The following is a 23,580-nucleotide window of genomic DNA, read 5'->3' as shown; positions in this document are numbered from 1 at the left end:
ATGCTCTTGGAGGACCAAGCCTGGAGGGGACTGGGTGCATAAGGAGACATGAACTCCTCCTTGCCCCAGGGCGAGACTCAATTCCTACCTGTGAGGACGTGGCCCTGCTGGTGACAGCGGGAATGGGTCTCCATCCCAGTCCCGGCTGGTGGTGCTGTGTGGATGCTGCAGTTGGCCCAGGGCAGCAAGCAGCACCTGGCAACGGCGTAGACACCCTCACCCCCAAACGCATTGTGGGCCAGGCAGACTCGTCTGCCCCCTCGGACCTGGAAGCCAAAGATAGAAACAAGAACCAGCATTAGAAAGGGCTTCAGAAACCCAGGATGTAGGGGGCTGGCAGGGACCCACTCAGAGGCACCTGGTCCTAGCCCCTAGAACCCTCTTCAGGATCCCTGCCAAGGGGCCAGTCAGCCCTGCTCTCATACCTCTGGGGACAAAGAGCTCACCCCTGCCAAGGCAGACTGTTGTGTGGATGGGCAGCTCTGCCTATTCCAAAGTCCTTCCTGACACTGAGGTCCCTGGGCAGCACAAACACATTGTGCTCCACGAAACGTTGGTGGTTCAAAGCTACCAACTCAGCGATGCCGCAGAAGAAAGGCCAGGTGATCTGCTTCCGTAAAGATTACAGCCAAGAAAACCCTATGGAGCTCAGTTCTACTCTGTAACCCATGGGGTCACCATGCACGACATACACAAAGGTTGGGGAGGGGGGCAGGTCACCTCAATGCGCTCGCCCCGCCTCTTCCCACTCCTGGAGAAACTGGAGCAGCTCAGCAACTTCTCGTCAGTGGCGCAGCGGGCCACAGCCGTGGCCATCCGTGTAGGCCCTGAATGCGCCGACCACACAGTCCTGCACAGCAGCTGCCCACCTGCAACAAAGCCTTGGAGGTCGGGGGTGTGGCTGGAGGCTCCATCAAGGATCTCTGCTCACAGAGGACTCCAGAAGAATCTTTAATTCGGCGGGGGAGCTTAAAGAACGTGTTCAACTTTTTCCGTTAAAATGCTGTAGCCCGTTCACAGCCAGTTCTGACTTCTCTTCCCCACTCCCCAGGAGGTAGGTAGGACATCCCTCCTGGTACAAGGAGGGAGAAGAAGAGCTTGTCCAGGACCTTGCAAGGGCTCCCAGGACACCCGTTTACCTGCGTCATGGGCGTTAGGGGGCAGTGTGGCCACCAGGTTGGGGGTCAGTACCCTCTGGTCCTCAGGGAACCAGGCCTCATTGATGAGGCCTTTGGCAGAGAAGTGGATCAGTCTCTGCCTCAGCTCGGCCAGGGTAAGCTCCGGCTCGGCGGTCAGCATCACGGCCAGGATACCTGTGCAGAGGGTCAGGGGGCAGGCAATAAGAGATGGGGGTGGCCTTGCCCTCCTCCTCACAGGGGACTCCTCTGCTCATGCACACACACGTGCACACACGCCCACACATATGCACACACACGCCTACAAATGTGCACACGTGCCCACATGCACGCACACACATGCGCATACATATGCACACACATGCCTACACATATGCACACACTCGCCACCCACATGCCCGCATGTGGCCCCCACGTGTGCACACACATATGCACACACACACACACCTGCACACAGACACACCCAGCTTTTCTTCCAAAAGTTAAAACACCTTGATCACTTGCCAAGTGAAAGCCAAACAGTAAGATCCTCTTACATCCTGCTCTCACACCTCTAGGCCTTGCCAATTGCTGTTTGGTTTGCCAGGTAAACTCCTATTCATCCTTCCAAGCCCAGATCAAATGTCCCTCCTCCAGGAAGCCTTCCCTGACCCTCAGGCTGGTCAGGTGCCTCCTCTGGGCTCCCTCTGCCCCAGCCTGACTACTGTGCAGTGTTAGCCTCTGTTTGTGCACCTGCCTCCCCATCAAATTGAGTGTCCTTGAGGGCACTGCCAGGTCTGACTCATCTTTGGTCCCCTGCACCCAGCACAGGGCCTGGCACACAGAGCTTGGCACATGGAGGTCCTGGCACAAGGAGGTCCTGGTGTAGACCTGCCTGCCAAAGGGGCTGTTAGAATCATGGTGGTCCGAGGTGGTGGGGCAGCAACTCACCAGCCACATGTGCGGCGGCCTGTGATGTCCCACTCTGTGATGCAAAGCAGGTGCTGCAATCACTGGAGGCACCGATGATGTCGTCCCCTGGGGCAAAGAGGTCCACACAACGGCCAAAGTTGGTCCCCAGGACTCCCAGGGTCACTGGCTGGTCCTGGGCATTGGTGGCCCCAACAGTGATGACCTGAACAGGTGCAAAGAGGGATGGCAGATAGGGGAGAGGCTGCAGGGACAGACTGAGACCCTGCCACCTGAGTTGGCAGACCCCTGTATAACCCGTTTGGCCCCAATTCGAAAACCCTGGTGGCATAGTGGTTAAGTGCTTCGGCTGCTAACCAAAGGGTCGGCAGTTTGAATCTGCTAGGCGCTACTTGGAAACTCTATGGGGCAGTTCTACTCTGTCCTATAGGGTCGCTATGATTCGGAATCGACTCAACGGCACTGGGTTTGGTTGGGCCCAATTCAAATGTCTGCTCCCAAGTGACATCTCTGACTCCTGCCCCAGTGCTGCCCTCTGTCCCTACATGTCAGGCCCACTCCCGATGCTGGTGGTGTCCACACAGACATACCCCCTGCTCCTATGGAGCTGGCATCCCGGTGGAGGAGTCAGACAATAAACAAACAGTAAAACTTTTGGTGTATAAGGCAGTTGTAAGTGCTATTGAGAAAAACAGAGAGCAAAGGAGGAGAGGACGTGTTGAGTTTTGTTTGTTTTATGCTACTTTAAATTTCGCAGCCAGGGACAGCCTCTCTGACAGGCCAGGGGGAAGTGGGGGGAACCAGTCACCTTCGAATTGATTCCGACTCGTGGCGACTCTGAGTGTGTCAAAGTAGAACTGTGCTCCAAAGGGTTTTTAATGGCTAGTTTTTCAGAAGTAGATCGCCCGGCCTTTCTTCCAAGACATATCTGGGTAGACTGAAACCTCCAACCTTTCAGTTAGCAGCCAAGTACGTTAGTACTGCCAGGTTCACGACAGCACACCCACCCCCACCCACCCCAGACTGTGAACTCCTAGAAGAGCTCCTTCCCTGAGGTGCCCAACCCCGACACATGGTAGGTGGCCAGCGAACGCTGACCACATGAATGTCCAGGCCACGCATGCCCACCAGACTGTCAGCCCTCCTGGGTAGGGGCTTCGTCTGGACCTGGCGCACACCAGATGCTCTGTGGATGTTTGTCAAATGAGTGACCTTGAGCCCTCATCTGGCCCCAATCTCGTGAGCCTCACTCAGGTAATGGTGGCGGCTTGGGGCCTTGGGGGGCAGTCAGACAATGGCGAGGCCCTGAGGGTACCGGGCAGTGAGGTAGGTAGGTTGTGTTTTAGAATGAGCCCTTGAGGCCTTATGTGGTGGGCTGGCAGAGAGATTGGGGAGGGGGGAAGCTGACATGTTGTTGTGTCAACCCTGCGGGGAGGGGATGGGGCCCAGACAAGGCCGAGGCTGTAAGCATGGGGTGAAGGGGTAAGATTCAGGAGACGCTTAGGAGGAGAATGGTCAGGACATGGGACGCAGCTGCGTGGTGTGGGAGGAGTGGAGGACCATGCTGTGTCCAGGTGGGCTGCCAAGTGGACACAGTTGGACTCTAGGAATGTGGAAGTTCAAGTCTCACCTCTGCCCAAGCTCTGGCACTCGGGGTCTCTGACAGCTTCTTACTGAAGCTTGGGCACTGCCACCTCCAGGAACACACCATAGGAGTCCCCACATCTCCCCCATCGTGCCTACCTCCCCCCAACCCCCGCCCTGGGGCACAGTGGCACCAGCACCTACCTCAGGAGCCGAGGCTGGTGAGTAGCGGCAGGCGTCGTCCCGGAAGTTGCCGGCAGCAGCGACCAGCACCACCCCAGCCCTGGACAGGCGCTGGCAGGCAGCATTGAGGACCCGGCTGTGCCCACCCACCAGTGGCAGCAGCAACACCAGCGGCCCCGTGGGCTGCAACAGCTGGCTCTTCCGAATAAACTCCAGGCCTGAGAGGACAAAGCTGAGGTCAAAACCTGGGGAGATACCACTCCCCTTACCCCACCCACCTTCCCTCCGGACACCAGAAGAGTATTAACAACTGTGGCAGCAATAAACCCAGTCAACTGGCCTCCATTTCTAAGTGCCCCAATATACTAATTTACATGATCCTATAATAATAGCTATTATCCCTTTCTAGGAAACTGAGGCACCTAGAGCTTAAGTCCTCACACGGAAAAGAACGAAGGGCCTACTTTGCCCCCATCTCTGACCTCTACAACCTTGCTTGCTGTCTGTCCTCATACAGACTTCAGTTCAAATTTCTAGAATTTTAAGTGTGTACCAATGTTATAGATGAAACTGTGTCCCCCCAACATATGCGCTGGAATTCTAACCCCTTTACATTATGTGTGTATGCAATCCTGTTTGGAAACAGAGTTTTGTTATATTGAATAGATTACACCTGAATAGGTTGGGTTCTAAATCTAATCATTTCTGGGTTATAAAAACAGCAGATTAGACACACACACACACGAGGCGGCGGGGGCGGGAGACAGATATCACGTGAGGCTCACCTCACAAGCCAAGGAGCCAAGGAATGCTCTGGACTACCTACAAGGAAGGAATTCACACAGCCAAGACGCTGACTTGGACTTTTAGCCTTCACAACTATGAGAAAATGAATTCTTTAAAGCCACCCATCTATGGTATTTCTATTACAGCAGCACTAGGTCACTTGACTCGAATTCAAGTCCTGGCTCCCCATTCATTAGCTGTGTGACCTCACCCCTCTGAGACCCATTTCCTCATCTATAAAATGGGGAGTGTTGTGAGGATTAAAAGACTCCATGCCATATGACACCGAAACACAAGCAACAAAAGACAAGATACATTGGACCTCATCAAAATTAAAAAACTTTTGTTCATCAAAAAACTTCATCAACAAAGTGAAGAGACAACCTGCAGACCAGGAGAAAAGTTTGGTGAACCATATATCTGATAAGGGTTTGATATCCAGAGTATATGAAGAACTCCTACAACTTAACACCAAAAGGACTGCAAGCCAATCAAAACATGGGCAAAAGACATCAACAGACATTTCCCCAAAGAAGAAACACAAATGACCAACAAACACATAATAAAGCTGCTCAACGTTGTTAACTATTAAAAAACCAAACCAAACCCAACCCATTGCCATCAAGTCAGTTCTGACTCATATCGACCCTGTAAGACAGAGTAGAACTGTCCCATAGGGTTTTCAAGGCTGTAAATCTTTACTGGAGCAGTCTGCCACATCTTTCTCCTGTGGAGTGGCTGGTGGGTTCAAGCCACTAACCTTTTGGTTCAGAGCCAAGCACTTAACCACTATGCCACCAGGGCTCCTGTGCCACATAAGGGAGATGCAAATCAAAACCACAATGAGATATCAATTCATCACCAACCTTTTGGTTCAGAGCCAAGCACTTAACCACTATGCCACCAGGGCTCCTGTGCCACATAAGGGAGATGCAAATCAAAACCACAATGAGATATCAATTCATACTCATTAACATGGCTATGAGTTTAAAAATGGAAAACTACAGGCGTTGCCAAGGATGTGAAGAAATAGGAACCATCATCGATTGCTGGTGGGATTGTAAAATGGTGCAGTCACTGTGGAAACCGTATGGCAGTGCCTCAAAAAGTTGAACAAAAAATTACCATATGATTCTCCTCAGCCAAAGATTAGACAGGCCCATAAAACAAAACGAGACTAAAGGGGCACACCAGCCGCGGGGCAAGGACTAGAAGGCAGGAGCGGACAGGAAAGCTGGTAATAGGGAACCTATGGTTGAGAAGGGAGAGTACTGACATGTCATGGGGTGGTTAACCAATATTATAAAACAGTATGTACTAACTGTTTAATGAGAAACTAGTTCTGTAAACCTTCATCTAAAGTAAAATTAAAATTTTTCTAAAAAATGTGAAGCAAAAAAAAAGGCCATTCAATCCAGCAATCCCACTCCTAGGTATATGCCCAAAAAGAACTGAAAGCAGGAATGCAAACAGACACATGCAACACACCAGTGTTCATTGCAGCACTATTCACAACAGCCAAAAGGTGGAAACGACCGAAATATACATCAACATGTGCTATAATCATACAGTGGAATATTACTCAACCATAAAGAGAAATGAAGCCTTGATACATGCTACAACATGGATGAACCCTGAAAACATCATACTAAAGGAAATAAGTCAGCCACAAAAGGACAAATATTGTATGACCCCACGTATATGAAATACCCAAAGTAGGAAAGTGTGTAGAGATCAAAGTGTATTAGTGGTTACAGGGGGTGGCTGGGAGGGAGGGGGAAAAGGGGACATACTGCTTAGGGGAAACCAAGCTTAAGGTGATGGAAAATCTGGAAATGGAAAATGATGATGGCTGCACAACTTGATGAACATGATTAACGTTACTGAATTATACAGGTGAAGAATGTTGAAATGGCAGATATTCTGTTACACATATATTCACCACAATTAAAAAAGAGAATCCACACCCTGGAGCTGGTGAGGCTCATGACCCCCATCCTTGATAGCATCCTTCGCTCTGACCCCTGCAGCCCTCGCTTCCCCATCTAGAGCTGAGTATGTAGAATCATGGTAACCCCCGTTGCCATCCAATCAATTCTGACTCATAGCGACCCTACAGGACAGAGTAGAACTGCTCCATAGGATTTCTAAGGAGTGGCTGGTGGATTCGAACTGCCGACCTTTTGGTTAGCAGCTGAGCTCTTAACCACTGCACCACCAGGGCTCCAGAATCATGGTGGGACGGTTTAAACTCTCACCAGGCTATGAGTTCTAGCCTATTGGCCTGGAGACCTGGGTTCTAACATCAGCTCAGCCCCTGAGGTGCCAGGGAGCCTGGAGCTGACAGCTTCTCTCTGCCAAATGGGGTGTGGTCTGGCTGACCTCTCAGAACTTTCTGGATCTGGGCCTCTGGGACATTCCCGGAGCCTCCGGTCAAGACGGGAGTTGGGGTTCATGCCAAGGAGAGGGCCAAGTGGCAGAGGTGGGGTGGGAGTGGGGAATAAAAACCACAGTTACAGCTGCCATTTATTAAGCTGCAGTGGTTAAGAGCTGAGCTGTTAACCAAAAGATTGGCAGTTCAAATCCACCAGCTGCTCCTTGGAAACCCTATGGGGTAGTTCTTCTCTGTTCTGTAAGGTAGCTATGAGTCAACTGGACAGCAACAAGCTTGGTTTTGGTTTACTATGTGCATATGGCTGTGCTTAGCACTTGACACACTATCTCAATCGCCTGCCTACAGAGGAGGAAACTGACCATAACAATGAATGTAACAGTTACTGTTTGCTGAACACCTGCCTGTACCAGGCAATGTGTTAAGGGCTTTAGATACACTGACCAGGGCTCCAAGAGGAAATGTGTTCTTCCCCAGGAAGCAACCCAAGGCCAGAGCACCAGGCCTGGAGAAGGCCTTTCACACGGGGAGCGATTTCAGGAACGTGGCCTCTCCCCGTCTCACTGACCTTTGGGACTGGCCTGCCTGAGCTTGGGTCAGTCAATAAAGGGGTGGGGTAGGCAAAAGGGGTCACCTGATGGGGCAAGGCCTTATTGATTCTTGCATCAAAAACCCACTATCAAAATGTGTGTTCCGAATAGGAACATCACTGGGCAGAGATCACCGATCCCAAGGCAGACTCCTAGGTCTCCCCCAGCCTTTCAAACAGGCTCACAGGATGCTCCACTGGCTCAGGGGCCAGGGTCTGACTCAGGGACCTTCAGTGGAGGCCAAGCCCTGCTGGGTGCCAGCAACTTCTCCAGTGAGGTCAATGGCTCTAGCTGTGTGAGCCAGGGCAAGTCATCTCCCCCCACTGGGCTGTTTTCCTCACTGTTGAGCAGGGATCACAATGCCAGCCTCAGGGTGTGGTGTACAAAATCCCTCGCTCAGTATCTGGCCATGGGAGGAACTCAGCAAATGAGAGCTCCCTTCCTCTTCTCTGTCCACAGGCCTCCAGAGTCCTGGTTCTCAGCTGGACCTCACCTGGGGCCCAGCCAGGGGTACCTGATGGAGTAACCTGTAAAAGTTTTAGAAAAGTTCTCTGCCAGTCTCTCCACCAAGTCTACCTGGCTGGGTGACCTGCAGGGCCCAATCAGTAATGCAAGGGAGTGAGTCCTCTGGTTTTAGAGGCATCAAAAAAAAAAAAAACAACCCAGTGCCATCGAGTCGATTCCGACTCATAGCGACCCTATAGGACAGAGTAGAGCTGCCCGCATAGAGGCATGCAAGCAGAAAATGGAGAAGGTTTACTTATATAATCTCAAGGGTCCATCAATTCTAAAAAGCATGACAGAATATAATCTCTTAAAGGATTTCAGAAGGGAAGAAGAGGGACAGTGGGGAGCTGTAGACAGACCTGGTGGTCAAAGCCGTGTGGCTGGGCTGAGATCCACCCTTCTCTGGGCCTCGGTTTCCCCATCTGGACCAGTGGGAGCCCGACCAGCTCTGACATTCTGAGACTCTCTGGCCCTAAAGTGGGCTGCCTCAGCCTCCTCCATCAGGACTCTTTAATTGTCTCTGAGCTTAAGCCACCTCCCAAACGAGGCCCAGATGGAGAGACCAGTGCCGTCTGGAACCATCACTTACCTATGACGATGCTGCTGACTGTGCCCCTCCCTTGGCAGTTGAGCACGCGCAGGCTGCGCAGGCTGGCACCCTTGGCCACACCAGCATCCCGGCCGCTGACCACCCCTGCCAGGTGAGTCCCGTGGCTCTCACACTTGTTCGCCTGCTCAACCAATACAGGGGCCACGTGAGAAAGTCCACCTGCCCAGTAATATGTCAGCAGGCCACTGGACAATAGACACTCCCACCCCATGTCTGATGGCAGGGAAGGGGCAATGATAGCTGGGAGGCCAGGAGAGCAGTGCAGCCAGGAAGCTCTGAGGATGGCAGTCCCCATCCCCCTCCAGGCCAGGGTGGTGAAGGGCAGGTAGTTCTCCTGTTAGACATGGCCAAGAGGGCACTTACCTGTCTGTGGAAGCGAGTCCCGTCCTCTTCTGGCACATTCTCAAAATCGGTGACTGTGACCCTGCCCTCAATTTCCCGGTGGCCACTCTGGATGCTAGTGTCTAAGAGATATACCTCCACCAGGCCGCTGCCATCTTTCCAAGGCAACATTTGTGGGAGAGGATAATACAATATTTAAAGCATTAATATAATAGTTAATATGCTGTTGTTATTGTCAGCTGCCATCGAGTAGGTCTCCAACTCATGGCAACCCCATGCACAATGTGATTGGACCATTGTGATCCTCAAGGCTTTCGTTGGCTGATTTTCAGAAGTAGATCGCCAGGCCTTTCTTCCTAGTCTGTCTTAAGTTGGAAGTTCCACCAAAACCTGTTCGGCATCATAGCAATTGATAGTGGTCAATATAATAGCTAACATATATAAACTATTTACATCTCAGTCACTATTCTTAGCACTTTAAATATATTAATTCATTTGATCTTCAAAACCCTTCACAAGGTACATACTATTACATCATTTTTTTATGGACAAGGAAAGGGAGGCACAGAGAGGTTAAGTAACTTGGTCAGGGTCACGCAGTTGGCAAATGGGGGAGCCAGGATGTGAACTATGCAATCTGGCTCCTTAATATTAATATTAATATGCAATAACAATATGGACACTCAAAAACTAATAAATATTATGGCATAAAATAAGCCAACCCCATTTATACCCTTTTATATCTTACTGAGACTGAATAGGATTTGGAGAATAAAAGGCCAAAGCTAACAGGGATGTCTGAGTCATGTGAGCCAGCCACTCATCTCACAGATGGGAAACTGAAGCTCAGAGAAGACACGTCAGCCTGGGCCTCCTGGCCCCAAGACCATGTCTTTCTCCATTCCTCAAGGAGCCCAGGAGGCCAGCTGACATAAGTTACAGCCTCAGGGAAACGCGCAGTGTTGGAACTTCACCCCACAGTGTCAGCGTACAGACACTAGCACTTCTGAGTCAGCTCAGACTCCCCAGGAGGCAGGCACTAAGGTGGGATTAGGCCTGCAAGAGCTTTTCTGAGAGACCTAACTGCAGGATCACAGCAGAGGGAGCAGAAGGCGGGGAGAGCCTGCAACAGACTAACACCTGTGAAGGAGAGCTGGAAGGAAGGACGATTGGGTAGCAAGAGCCCCAGACTGCAACGATGTTCTGAAAAGTCCTCATAACCAACACAAGGGCCCTGTAAGAAAACCCACCTGCCTGGTAATACGTCAGCAGGGCAATGGGAGACCCCGGGCAGAGACTGTCCATTAAAGGAGCCCCAGATTGGGCAGAAATGGCCTGGCCCAGTGCTCCCACCACGCTCAGAGCAAGCTGGCAGCAGCCCAGAAGCATGGCCTCAGCGTGAATCTGTGGTTGACCCAAAGAGGCAGGCCTGGAGGTTGTCGGTCAGCGTTGCTCCCCATAGCACATCTCCACGGCCACCCAGTGATGCTCAGAAAGTGTTGCAGGGTGGACAGTCTCTTCTCAGGACAGATGAGGGAGCAGAGGCTCGGAGCCCGGACTAGTGTCCCAGGACTGCCGTAACAAACGACTACAAATTCCGCTGCTTAAAGCAACAGAAATTTATTCTTTTGCCATTCTAGAAGTCGGAAGTCAAGATCAAGCTGCTGGCAGGGCCACACTCTCTCCAAAGACTCTAGAGAAGAATCCTCCCTTGCCTCGTCCAGCTCTTCATGGCTCCTGGCTCTCCTTGGCTTATGGTTGCGTAACTCCAGTCTCAGAGTCTACCTTTACGTGGCCACCTCCTCCGCACGCCCCAGCTCTCCCTCTGCCTTGAATTTGGGGCCCAACCAGATAACTCACGATGATTTCGTCTCAAGATCCTTAACTCAATCACATCTGCAAAGATCCTTTTTCTGAATAAGGTCACATTCACAGGTTCCTGTGAGGTGGACATATCTTTGAGGGTCACCAGTCAACCCATTACAGAGTGGCTCAGTGACTGCTTTGAGAACCCCTAGCTGATATCAGGCAAGGCCAGCCCCCACGTAGCACTGTCCCCCTGCACCGTGCCACCCTGAGATGAAGCCAGAGCCCATCTGACCCGCGCTGCCAGCACCCCACCTGTGCACACGCCATCCACCATGCCACGGCCTCCAGTCCTGGCTGGAACCTCCGCCAGCCGCAGACCCATGAACACGTTTGTTACTTCTGGGCAGGGGCAGATTAACCAGTAAGCAAGGTACACACTTACCAGGGCTTGCCCGGTCCTGCATGGTCTGGCCCTGCCACCTCGCCAGCCTCGCTGTGTGACTCTCCCCCTTCGATGTTCCATAGCCCTGCTCAGCTGACCTGTGCACTACAGATTAGTAAGTAAACACAAGTAAGCCCATATGCACCTTGCTTATCCATCCTCACCTCTGTGTCAAGCTGGGCAGCTTCACAAGAGTCTGCCTGTCCTCCCAGGATGCAGGATGCGTCAGGGCTCCTTGTTGGTTTCAGACGCCTCCTCCAAGTGTGTGAATAGTTCTCATTCATCAGTGGGCACCTACCACATGCCAGGTGCCACACTGAGGGCACCCTGAGGCCAAAGGGTGCTGGTCACACTGGAGGAGTGACTAGACACTAAGCAGGCTGTGGAACGTCGAAGGGGGAGAGCCACACAGTGAGCTGGCGAGTGGCTGGGCCAGACCATGCAGGACCCCGTAAGCCACGGTAACTGTGCACTGAGCAGAGGCCCCAGGCTAGGTGCTGGGGGCACGGCTCAGTCTGCGACTGAGCATGGCAGAGGCAGAAGGAGCTGGGCACCACTGCCTAATGCAGGGCCTGGCCTCAGGGCTCCCAGGCTGGCGGGAGAGATGGATACATCAGCAGACGTCCCGGTAGGATAAGAGCTGATGAAGCGCAGGGCACAGGGCCTGTTTCTCTCTCTAGATGTAAAACCACACAGAATGCACATCTATAGGAGAGCACGCCAGGCGAGCTTGAGGCTCGTGTTCCTCCTGGCAGAAAGGAAGCTAAGGATGCTGAGTGTCTTTCCCTGGCCCACCCATGCTCAGGGCCGGGCACAGCACCATCTGCTCCAAGGAGCAGTTCCAGGGCCCAGCAGCACAGGGGGTGGGCACCGTGCCCACAGAGATTCTGAGGTGACATCCCAGCTGAGCTTGGCAAGGGGCCTGGGGTGTGGCCACAGCCAAGGTTTGAGGCTCAGGGAGGCAGCTCTCGCCTTCTAAATACAGGCCAGAGAGCAGAGGTTGCTTCTAGCTTACCGCAGCCTGCTGTCCTGCCAGGACAGGGACAGGTGGCTGTGAGCATGGCCAACAGGGAGCAGGTGGTCCTCACAAAGGGGAAGCTCCTTGGTAAGATGCTGCCAGATGAGAGGCTCCCGGCGTGGAGTGCCCACCCCCGGCCCACTCCCCACATTCCCTCCACGGCTCCCGCAAGGGCACAGGCCAAAGTCCACCTTCAGGGGATTCCTTGGGCTTCCAATGAGATGCCAGAAAGGGCAGGGGCCCAGACTGGATGGGATACAGTGCCTGCTGGACCCCTCCCAGATGTCAGCCCTCTCTCCTCACACCTCCCCCCCAACCCCCCAAAGCAAAGTGGGAGGTTATTGTCCCATGTTACGGAGAGGAAAAGGGGGCCTCCAGGGAAGCCATCACTATCAGGGCAAAGGGACCTTGGAACGGCCTCTTCCAGCCTCTAGCCTGGCACAGGAAGCTCTACAGCTTCTGGCAAGTGGGCACCCCTGCCTGCCTGCATACCTCTAGAGTGGGGAGCTCACTGCCTCCCACCAAGCAGCCCGTGCCATGCCTGAGAAGCTGAGATGTGGTTAGGTTGTTCCTTCCACCCTCACCCACAGCCCTGCTGATCCTGCCAGCCTCGGCTCTTCCTCACTGTCTTCTAGTCCCTATTCTTTCATTTCCTAAAGGCCACACCCCCTCCTGTCTCAGGGCTCTTGTTCACGCTCATTCCTCTGCTTGGACCCTTCCTGTTGTGCTGCTAATAGTCTTGGCTTGAATGTCACTTCCTCCAAGAAGCCTTCCAGATCTCACAACAGTCAGTTAGGCCTACCTGCTATATACACTAACAGCAGCCTGGACTTCTTCCTGGCTCTCACCACAGCCCAAACTAATTAGTGTCATGCAGCTATTTGTTTAAATACTGTGTTAACCTTCTTTACACACTTCCAACTCTGTGAGGAGGCAGATACCAAGTGCATATTGTTCACTTTTGTATCCCCATCACCTAGCACAGTGCCTTGCTCACTGTGGGTGCTAGAGAAATTACTGTTGCATGGAGGAAGAGAAAGGAAAAGAGATAAAACCATGGTGCTCGCACTGCGTACCAGGCACAGATAAACGCACACCCCTCAGCAATGCATTATGTAGCCCTCACAGCCGTCTCCAGGACAGGATCTACTATTACCTCCATTTGCAGAGGAACCTGAGGGTCAGTGACTTATCCAAGATCACATGGCTTAAGAAGTCTGGGTTTGAGTGCAGCAGGCTGGCTCCAGAGCCCCTGCTCATCACCACTGTGCTATATGGTCTCCCCAAGAATGAAGAGTGTCTGCTCCCAGGCCTGGGGGAGCCTGCCCTGCGCTTGTCTGCATAGTCCTCCCCTGCCTCTGCCCCTGCTCCAGCCCAACAGCCCCAGGGGTATCCTCCCCCAGCCAGTCCCTTAATGTGACTCCAGAATAGATTTCACACCCTTGCCTTCCACTCCTGCCATTTCCTGTACCCACCGGGAGCCCGTGAGGGCTGAGGCAATCCCAGGGGCATCCCAGTGTGGGAGGCAAGGGCCTTGACATCTGTTTCTAGCCTGGGGGAGTATAGTGGGTTGAATGATGACACCCCAAAAGTTATACCCACTTTCTCACCCCTGGAACTTGTGAATGTGAGCTTATTTGGAAAAAGACTCTTTGCAAATGTAATTAAATTAAGAATCTTGAACCAAACCAAAAAACCAAACCCACTGCCATCAAGTCGATTCCGACTCATGGCAACCCTATAGGACAGAGTAGAACTGCCCCATAGAGTTTCCAAGGAGTGCTTGGTGGATTCAAACTGCCGACCTCTTGGTTAGCAGCCATAGTACTTAAGCACTATGCCACCAGGGTTTCCAGGAATCTTGAGGTGGGCCCTAAACCTAGTCGCAACTGTCCTTCAAGACACAGAAGGCGAGAGACAGACAGACGGAAGCCCATTTGAAGATGGAGGCAGAAATCTAGAATGCCAAGGACTTCCAGCCTTCACCAGAAGTCAGGAGAGAGACATGGGACAGGTTCTTTTTCAGAGTCCTCAGGAGGAATCAACACAGCCGATTCCCTGACTACAGACTCCTAGCCTCCAGAACTGTGAGATGATAAATTTCTGTTCTTATAAGACACCCGTTTTGTGGTACTTTGTTACAGCAGCCCTGGCTCCCAGCATGTCGTCCAGAGCATCAGGACAGAACCTGCAGGACATGGCAGGAAGATGCTGAGTCATGGGTGAGACCCGGGGTCAGGTTTGATCAGGTGGGGGCAGGGGCCATGGTTGTGCAAATGGAAAGTCCAGTGATGTTAGGAGGGAGGCAGCACAGGGAGAGAGCGGGTGAGAGATCTGTGGGGGCAGCTCAAACAGGGCCTTGTCAATCCCACTAAGGAGTCTGGTCCTCACCTCAGGGCAGCTGGGGGTCACTGAGACCAGGGGTGCTTAGGAAGAATTGGTCAGTTTACCCCCTCCCCAAGGCAAGTGTAAGGAGCCCTGGTGGCGCAAACAGTTAAATGCTCAGCTGCTAACAGAAAGGTTGGCAGTTCGAACCTACCCAGTGGCTCTGCGAGAGAAAAATCTGGTGATCTGCTTTCATAAAGAGTACAGCCTACCCCCCGAGAGTATGGCCCCCGGACACCCTTTTAGCTCAGTAAAGAAGTCGCTCCCAAGGTTCACCCTTCTGCCAAAGATTAGACAGGTCTATAAAACAAAATGAGACTAAGGGGCACAACAGCTCAGGGGCAAGGACTAGAAGGCAGGAGGGGACAGGAAAGCTGGTAATAGGGAGCCCAAGGTCGAGAAGGGAGAGTGTTGACATGTTGTGGGGCTGTTAACCAATGTCATAAAACAACATGTGTACTGTTTAATGAGAGGCTAGTTTGTTCTGTAAGCCTTCATCTAAAGTACAATAAAAATAAACATATAAATAAATAAAAGATGAACAATAAGAAGAAAAAACCTAAACCAGTTGCCGTCAAGTTAATTCTGACTCAGAAAAAATATCTATACACATATACATATATATAACACCATAGAAAACCTCACAGAGCAGTTCTACTCTGCCACATGGGGTCACTATGAGTTGGCATCAACTTAATGGCACCCAACAACCAGACAAGTGTAGTTGAGCCATTCCAAAGGAAGAGAAGCAGCAAACAAGAAACTTTAGAAGGTGGGAAAGGGACTCACTTAAGCAAAGGCTCCTGCCTCCTCCCTGGGGTAATAGAGAGGCATGGGGACCTGCAGGTGGTGGAGGATGGGACAGGAAAAATTGGCCAGTGGGGAACGCCAAGTCCTAGAGGCCCTGAGAGGTGAGGACCATGGGTGGGGGGAGAGAGAGAGGGAAGAGCAGAAAAAGTGGATTCAGCTTGGAGTGTGGGGACAGGGTGTGGCCGGGGTCTTACTGGGGGGCTGGTAGTCATCCGCCTTGTACTGCGCAGGGATCATCCGCTCCAGGTTCCATGGGATGCTCTGGGCAAAGACAGAGGAGTCTTCCTCGATGTACTCGACGTGGGGCAACCTCAGAGCCTGTGGGAAGACAGAGCGCTCCAAAGCCATTTGCACAGCCACGGCCACTGCCCCCACCTAATCGAACCTGTCCCTGGAATGCACCCATGACTCAGCATCTTCCCACCTTGTCCTCCAGGGTCCGTCTCGATGCCCTGGATGACACACTGGGAGCCAGGGCTTTCTCACTCCAACAGGCTGGGCAGCCCAGAGTTCCGACAGCTCAGCCACTGAGCCAAACTGCATGGCTCTGAGGAGTTCTTTTAGGAAGGAGTCTCAATTTGACTTCTGGTCTAGGCAGCCAGGCAGAGCCCAGGCTCTGGGCAAGCTGGACAGGAAGTGGAACTCAGGACCTGGACGTGACTCCCAAATCATTGTAACTGTGCTAGTAATTCTGTTTGCCCCAGATCCACTCTTCACCATTCTCTGCGGAACCTGGGAGGCTGAGCCTGCAGACAGCAGCACCCAGGCTCCCTGGCAGCAGCTTCTGGCTGGGCTCAGTCAATGGAAGACACCAGCCAGAGTCTGGGGGACAAGAATGCTTCTCCTTCACCCACTCCCTGCTTCAGCACAGGGTTCTGGCAATGGCTGCGTCCCTCCCGGACCACAGCGCCCCCTGGATGGCCCATCCTCCATGCCACCAGCTTACTCTGGGCTTGGAAACACTATTCTCTCCTTGCCCTTCAGACCTGTTGGCTGTACAGCTTCCCACTGCAACTAGTCTCTGGGTGCTTTAATCTCCCCATGGCCTCCCTTAACCCTTCACATACCCCACTGAGTTTCTGTACTTGGCATCTGCTTAAACACTTCATGGATCTCACTGAGTCTTTAAATGACTGTTCCTATTACTGGCCCAGATAGGGAACTAAGGCTCAGTTAGGTGAAGGAACTTGCCCCAGGTTAGAAAAACTAGTAAGTGGCTGAGCCAGGACTTGACCCCAGGCTGGTCTGATGCCCAGCTCTCAACAGCGAGTGTCTGAGGCCTCCAGCTCAGCCTTCCTCTCCCCTGAGAAGCTGCCCTGGTCTGCTGTCCAGCACTGTGTCAGCATCTATTCACTCCTGCCACTGTACAAAGCACACTGCCCCAGGTTAACTGCACTGGAGATCCCGGGTCAGTCTCTCCTTCTCACTGTGAGCTCAGAGGAAAGGGCTGGGTCGGCTTCCTCTCTGCATCAACACTCAGTAGGTGCTTGTTAAGTGTATGTTGAGCAGACTGATTGAAGGCATTTACTATCTGCCCCCTCCCACCCTCCAGACTATGAGTCCCCATGGGCTGTGGCCCTGTCCCACCCATGTCATTGCCCCACAGGATGAATTGAATTGAACCATGCTGCAGTCATGCAGTGGAGCTTGGAGACCTGGGTCCACATCTGGCTCTGCCAGTTACATGCCGTATGACCTCGGGCAGAACCCAGCCCTGCTGGGGGCCTCAATGTCTGCAGGAGGCTGTGAAGCTCCCAGCCAAGAGAGGGCAGTGTGAAAATGGGAACCATGTGTTCCTCTCCTCCAGCTAGGACAGGAGAGAAGGAGTAAAACAAGAAAGGCTTTTAGAATTTGCATTTGAAGCACTGGGGGTTGGAGGGCGGTGTTTAGCCAGCAGTTCACAACTACCCAGGTCCCTTTCTGCCGCTTCACCAAAGATGTGACATTGGGAGAAGAGCCCTGTCCTAAAGGAGGGCCTTACTCTGTATAGCATCAGCTTCAAAGGAATTTCTTCCCCTGGGCCCTGAATCCCAGAGTGTCACAGGGGCCTTGTCCCTACAGGCTTCCCCCAGGCAGTAGGTCGTTAGCAGACTGACCTGAGTTTGATCTCAGCTCTGCCCCTAACTGCCTGTGTGATCCTTTCTGAATCTCAGTCTCTTCGTCTTTCAAATGAAGATGAACATACATACCACTGGAGTATGGCGAGGCGTAAAGGATGTTCTTGTACGTAAACCTAGGAGCCACGGTGCCTGGTACCCAGTAAGTGCTGTCTCCTTCTGAATTTCAGTGACGGGCAGACTAAGGACAGTCCCCAGGATATACTTGGTGGCCCAGCCCTTTCCAGAGGTGCCCACCCCAAGTGGCTCACCAGGTCCAGTAGGTCACCACTCATCTTCACCAGGAAGCCAGGGAAGAGATCGTGAAAGACATGCAAAATCTTCGTGAGGTAGCCCCGGCGGGCTGCACGGGCCTGCAGGCGGCGGACAGTGCGCTCCGTCTGCGAGCGGTGGGTCTCCTCCTTCAGCACCACCATGTAGGTGCCCGGCAGCCTCCAAGCATCCTGGTCCCGACCAGGGAGAAGTGACATGATAACATTTAAAAAAACAGAAAAACCTCTATGAACTTGCATTTCACCTCTATTTAGAATTACAACAAAAGGAAACAAGAGACGCAATTAAGTCTAGTAAACTAAAAAGAGAAGTTACCAGATTAGGACCAAAAAAGCAAACACACCAAAAATCACATACAGTCCAACTATTAACATTAGCATAGTTTATCCAACACTTTGGCAGACAGGCAAGAATGAAACCGAGGGTCACAATCAACAACAGGCTCTCCTCTGTACCTGCACCTAGCTGTCTGTCCCAGCCCAAACAAGGCCTGCTTGCCCTTGGAGGCCCTGTCTAGAGGCTACCTCCTCCTAAAGGCTTTTCTAGTTAGACTGTCTCCCCTGTGCTCCAGTAAGAAGAAATCACCCCTCCCCATCCTAGTACAGCCCTGACTCCCCTCTGGAGGCAGTCTAGCATATGGAAAACATCGCGGGCTTTAATCATTAATGTCAGGCATTTATTAGGCCATGCTATGTGCAAGGCCTTGTGCTTACATTGAGGTGGTGGTGTTAGTTGCCATCAGGTCAATTCTGACTCATGGAGACCCCATGTGTGCAGAGTGAAACTGCTCCATAGGGTTTTCAAGGCTGTGACCTTTTGGAGGCAGATTGCCAGGCCTGTCTTCTGAGGTTCCTCTGGGTGGGTATGAAACACCAACCTTTCGGATAGTAGTCAAGTGCTTAACCTTTTGTGCCATGCAGGAACTCCGTATCATGGGCTTTAGAGCCAGGAAAATGTGGACCTGAATTCCCAACTTCAATATTTTCTTGTCTGTGTGGCCGTGGGCAAGTTGCTCAGCCTCTCAGATGCCTCCTCTGTATTGTGGAGACCATAATATCTATGGCACAGGCCTGTTGGGAAGGCTAAGAGAGACAGTGTGTAAAGCACCCAGCCTGATGCTCTGCAAACACAGGCAGGTGGAAGGGATGATTGAGTGAGCAAAGGCAATACTTCTCAAAGTGGGGTGGTGGGGAGGAAAGATTCAAGGCCGTGGAACAGGTTTGTTTTATCTCAGTTAGCTCTTGCCTGCTCCTACTGCTCGCAGACACACACCTGCTCCAATACCTTCAGTGGCTCCCCACAGCCTGACAGGTAAAGTCCAAGATCAATGCTTGCGCACGAGGCCCTTCTATGTCTCTGCCTCAACCTCCTTCTACAGCTTCATCTCTCATGTCTCAATATGTGCACACTGGACCCCAGTCAGAGTAGAATAGAGTCCACAATCCTTTATCTACAAGTATAGGCCAAATGGAAACCCTGGTGGCGTAGTGGTAAAGTGCTACGGCTGCTAGCCAAAGGGTTGGCAGTTTGAATCTACCAGGTGCTCCTTGGAAACCCTATGGGGCAGTTCTGCTCTGTCCTATAGTGTCGCTATGAGTCGGAATCAACTTGATGGCACTGGGTTTGTTTTTGGTTTATAGGCCAAGTGGGTTTCAAAATTAAGAATTTATTTGGATTTTAGAAATGCAGGCCTAGGCAGTCAGGGTGCTCAGAGGAATCTGCAGCACCATCTTGTAATCTAATCCATTGTTTATGCAGCAAACATAGGAATATGAATATTCACACAAGGGGAATTAGTAAAGACTATATTTATAAAATAAATAAATAAAACAAAAAATAAATAAAAATTTTTTTTTAATAAATAACCTGGAAACCCTGGTGGTGTAGTGGTTATAGAGCTAAGGCTGCTAACCAAAAAGTCAGCAGTTCAAATCTATCAGGTGCTCCCTGGAAACCCTACAGGGCAGTTCTACTCTGTCCTATAGGGTCGCTATGAGTTGGAATTGACGGCAGCGGGTTTGGTTTGGTTTTTATAAATAACCTCATGTCAGTTCATGTTAGGTTTTACCACCAAGTAAGTTACAACAAACCTTTTGGTTTTTAGAACGCTTTGCATTTCAGAAGGTGGATGAGGGCCTGTGGACCTGTGCTCCCTATTCTCCACCTCTAGCTTTCCCAGCTCTGGGCCTTGTTCATGCTATTCCCTCCACCTAGAATGAAACTCTCCTGCCACCCTCACTGTGGAGCTCCTATTTCAACTTCAAAGACCCATCTAAAATGTCCTCTGATAAATAAAAATAAATAAATAAAAATCTAATAAATCGGAGGATACCCTGTGCAGTGTAGAATGAGTGCTTGCCTGGGAGTCTGTTTCTAACCCACTGAGGGAGTAAGGCCTCCCCTCTCTGAGCCTCAGTTGCTCATGAGTAAAATATAACGGTTGATCTAAAATCCTTTTCTCCCTGCCAAAAATATTTTCATTCTAAATTCAATGGAGACAATACTCAGTGAATGAATGAATGAATGAACTTCAGGTGGTTCCTGTTCCAAGCTTCTACTCAGGCAGAAATATCCTCAAGTGCTTGGTTCGGGTGGTTCTCTAGCCTGCGCTTGCTTACCTTTTAGGATCGGGCACCCACACTTCTAGAATAATTATTTGGGGGCGGTAGTGAATTGAAATGCCCTTTCTCATCCTGCCACAACCCAGCAACATCATTCTAGAATATGAAAGGCTCAGGAACAAAGTAGAGGGCTCTTTGAACTGAGTAAGCCCTCTCCCCTGTGAAAGCCAGACTGAAGAAGATAGGGCCCTCCCTCTGCTGCTGGCTAACCCAGCCCGCACAGGCAGCGTGAGGGGCCTCACATCCCAGAACATGTCAGACAGAGGGGCTGGGGCTGGCCAGAAGGACAAGCCAGGCAGCTGTTAGCAGCTAAGTTTTCTCCTGTGCCCCAGAAGTGGCGGTTTTAGAGCAAAGTCCGTGTCACCAGGAGGTCACACTGCAGCCCAGGAACATAACTAGTTCCACCTCCTATACTGATCCCTTCCTGGGTTTACATAGTGAGGGCACTCATATGGTCACCAGAGTTCCTTTCCTTTCATTTCACCATTTGCTGGGCACCGAATCTTGGCAACTACACTTCGGGAAGGATTATCGCCTCCCTTTTCACGATAATGACGCAACCAATGTCACAAAAACAATACATGTATAAGATTTTGAATGAGAAATTGAGTTGTAAACTTTCACCTAAACCACAATAAAGAAAGAAAAACGGTTAAAAATTCCATTAAAAATAAATAATACAGATAGGGAAACGGAGGCTCAAAGAGGTTAAGTAATGACTTGCCAAGCACCACACAGCTAGCGAGTGATGGAGCCAGATCTGACTCCAAGCCCGGGCAACTGGGACCTCCGCTGAGCCCTGAGAAGGTAGTAAAATAAAGGCAACCAGTGGCCCCCACCCCGGGGAGAGCTTCCCACAACCCCAGCCAGAGTCTTACAGAGAACTTCAAACAACTCGCCTTGCCCACCCCTGTCCCAGCCTCCGCGGACCGCCCGGTGGGCTGCGGCGCGGGGCTCTGCCGCTGGTGTCCCCGCTACCAGGCGCGCCAGCCTCGGGCCAGAGCACCCACAGCCCTTCCCCGCCCGCCTCCAGTGCCCCAACGGGTCTCAAGAATAACTCTGTCCCTTCCCCTTCTGTTTGATTCTTTTCTTTGGCTGAAATGGACGCAGTATTAAAACATGAGTTCTGTGGCATGAAGAAAATGCCTTCCGCACCAACTTTTGCCATGTATCCCACCTCTCGCCTGCCCTGAGCAGCGCCATCTCTCTCCAAGACCCCCACCGCCACCCACACAGGCACTCCCCATCACACACGCTTCGTCCACTGAGAGCTTATTTCCCGAACCAAGTCAGGGCACATCAAAATAGCAAGCCTACTTTTTCTGTGCCAGGCGCCGTTCTAAGCGCGTTCCAGGCTTTAATTCATTTAACCACAGCAGTCGCAGAGGTGCTCAACGTCTGAAATTTGGGCAGGCGATCCTGGACGTGCTGTGCTCGCGCCTCCCTGTCTCCCACCCCCGCGCACCTCTCCAACTCACGGTGCGGCCACACGCCCCAGCCTCTTCACCCTCCCGCACCCTAAAGCGGAGGCCGCCCCCACTCTCGCGTTACCCACGCCAAGCTCCTCTCCTGGTGAGCACAGAACCCTCGGAGATCTTTCACTCCAGACTGCCACCCCTGCATCCCAATCCCGCGCCCGCAAGCACACCTTGGCGCAGCGGTGGAAGGTGGCAGTGGCTACTTGCTCAGCCAGGTCTGCCGGGCCGTCATCCTTGGACAGGAAGGCGAGCACCAGCTCTTCGTAGTCGCGATCCTCATCTTCCTGCGCGCGGGCGCCCATGGGGCCCAGGAGCAGCAACAGCAGCAGCAGCAGCGGCCACCGCAGCCGCCCGCAGCTGCCGGTGCCCATCAGGGCTGGAGGAGATGTTTGCGTCCTGGAGGGAATACCCGGGCGGCACGATCCGCACCGGATGCGCCTAGTGCCTTGCAGGGGAGGACGATGCTGGAGCTGGGGCCCTGGCTAGGGACGCAGGCGAGGGGGCGCCCGGAGCTCCGAGCGGGGGGCTGCGCGCTGCAGCGACACGACCCGGCCGCCGGCGGTCTCACTGCCTGGCTCCCTTTTCCTGGCTCGGGCCTGGAGCTGAGCGGCGCGCCCCCGCCTGCGCTACACGCGCCTCGACGCCGCGCGGAAATCTTCTAAGGTGTGGGTGCGCGACGCACGGTGCTCGGGAAGATCACGCCACCCGAGCCCCATCGGACGATCCTATCTGATTAAATATTAACTGAGCCCAGGGTCCGGCGGAAGATCAGATTTCGGCCTTTCCCTCCCCCACAGCGTCAGATTACGCTCAGAGGGAAGAAAAAGCAATCCCAAATCCTAATTGGGTTGAAAGTCGGGCCCAGCTCTCGGGAGGCGTCTCCTTTCCGCCCCTCCCACTACGCTCTGCGCGCAGAGCCAGACCCCGGGTTCTGCAGGGCCCACCCCCATCAGTGTTTCCGCTGTCAGCTTTGCCACTGGCCGGCCACCCCGCTCCCTGCCATGCCTCTCACCCTGAAGATGTTAAATCACTCCTTCCGCGCCCTCCACGTTGCCGCGCCGGGAGACCCTTTCTAATCAGTCTGACCATCTGCCCTCATTGCCCACCGAACTCTGAGCGGACTTTACCTTGGCATCCCGGGCCCTTCTGAACTTAGCCTCGACCCTTTCCGGCCTCTGTCCCTCACGTACCCTGCACGCGGACCTCACCAACTAGCGGTTCTTGGAAGACACTGCTAGCTTCCACTTCTGAGCTCGCTCCCTGTTGGATGGAGCATTTTACCCCACCCTACCCCGTTGAACGGAATCGACTCAATGGCAGGGTTTTGGGGTTTTTTACCCGGTGAACTTCTGTTTGTTCTTCAAAGTTCCAGCCCAAACGCCACCCCCTCCCATAAAGCTTTACCCAAGCCTTATTACCATGCGACAGCTGCTCCCTCCCGGGCACCCCGCTGCCTTCCCTGACTCACCCTTCATCACGCTGTGGGTTCACCCCTCTGGCACAGCACCTGGCTGAAAGATGGTGCCAGAGAGATGCTTTTCGATTGAATGGCACTGTCTCCTCATGCCGCATTGAAAGACATTCAGAC

The 23,580-nt window shown here is 52.5% G+C and overlaps 1 protein-coding gene across 2 annotated transcripts in view; it reads right to left on the bottom strand.

The window, feature by feature from the left end:
- The window catches only part of PCSK9 (proprotein convertase subtilisin/kexin type 9), a 28,887-nt gene extending 5,691 nt beyond the window's left edge, over positions 1-23,196 (bottom strand). The window contains exons 1-11 of one of the 2 annotated variants that reach the window (XM_049879354.1): positions 23,120-23,196; positions 22,163-22,721; positions 17,872-18,063; positions 15,698-15,821; positions 9,061-9,194; positions 8,677-8,818; positions 3,834-4,030; positions 2,067-2,250; positions 1,140-1,313; positions 721-869; positions 89-266 (exon numbers count right to left, since the gene is read on the bottom strand). In XM_049879354.1, coding sequence (XP_049735311.1) covers positions 89-266; positions 721-869; positions 1,140-1,313; positions 2,067-2,250; positions 3,834-4,030; positions 8,677-8,818; positions 9,061-9,194; positions 15,698-15,821; positions 17,872-18,063; positions 22,163-22,363 — 1,675 coding nt within the window. In that variant the 5' untranslated portion in view covers positions 22,364-22,721; positions 23,120-23,196. Of the gene's footprint in view, positions 1-88; positions 267-720; positions 870-1,139; positions 1,314-2,066; positions 2,251-3,833; positions 4,031-8,676; positions 8,819-9,060; positions 9,195-15,697; positions 15,822-17,871; positions 18,064-22,162; positions 22,836-23,119 lie in introns of those variants that run through there. The other variant, XM_049879353.1, reaches the window with a different exon arrangement.
- Positions 23,197-23,580: the final 384 nt, after the last annotated feature.

The sequence above is a fragment of the Elephas maximus genome, chromosome 3 (assembly GCF_024166365.1).
Source record: "Elephas maximus indicus isolate mEleMax1 chromosome 3, mEleMax1 primary haplotype, whole genome shotgun sequence".
Taxonomy (NCBI): Eukaryota; Metazoa; Chordata; class Mammalia; order Proboscidea; family Elephantidae; genus Elephas; species Elephas maximus.
The sequence above is the reverse complement of the archived record's forward strand: the minus strand, read 5'-3'. Positions and strand labels throughout refer to the sequence as shown.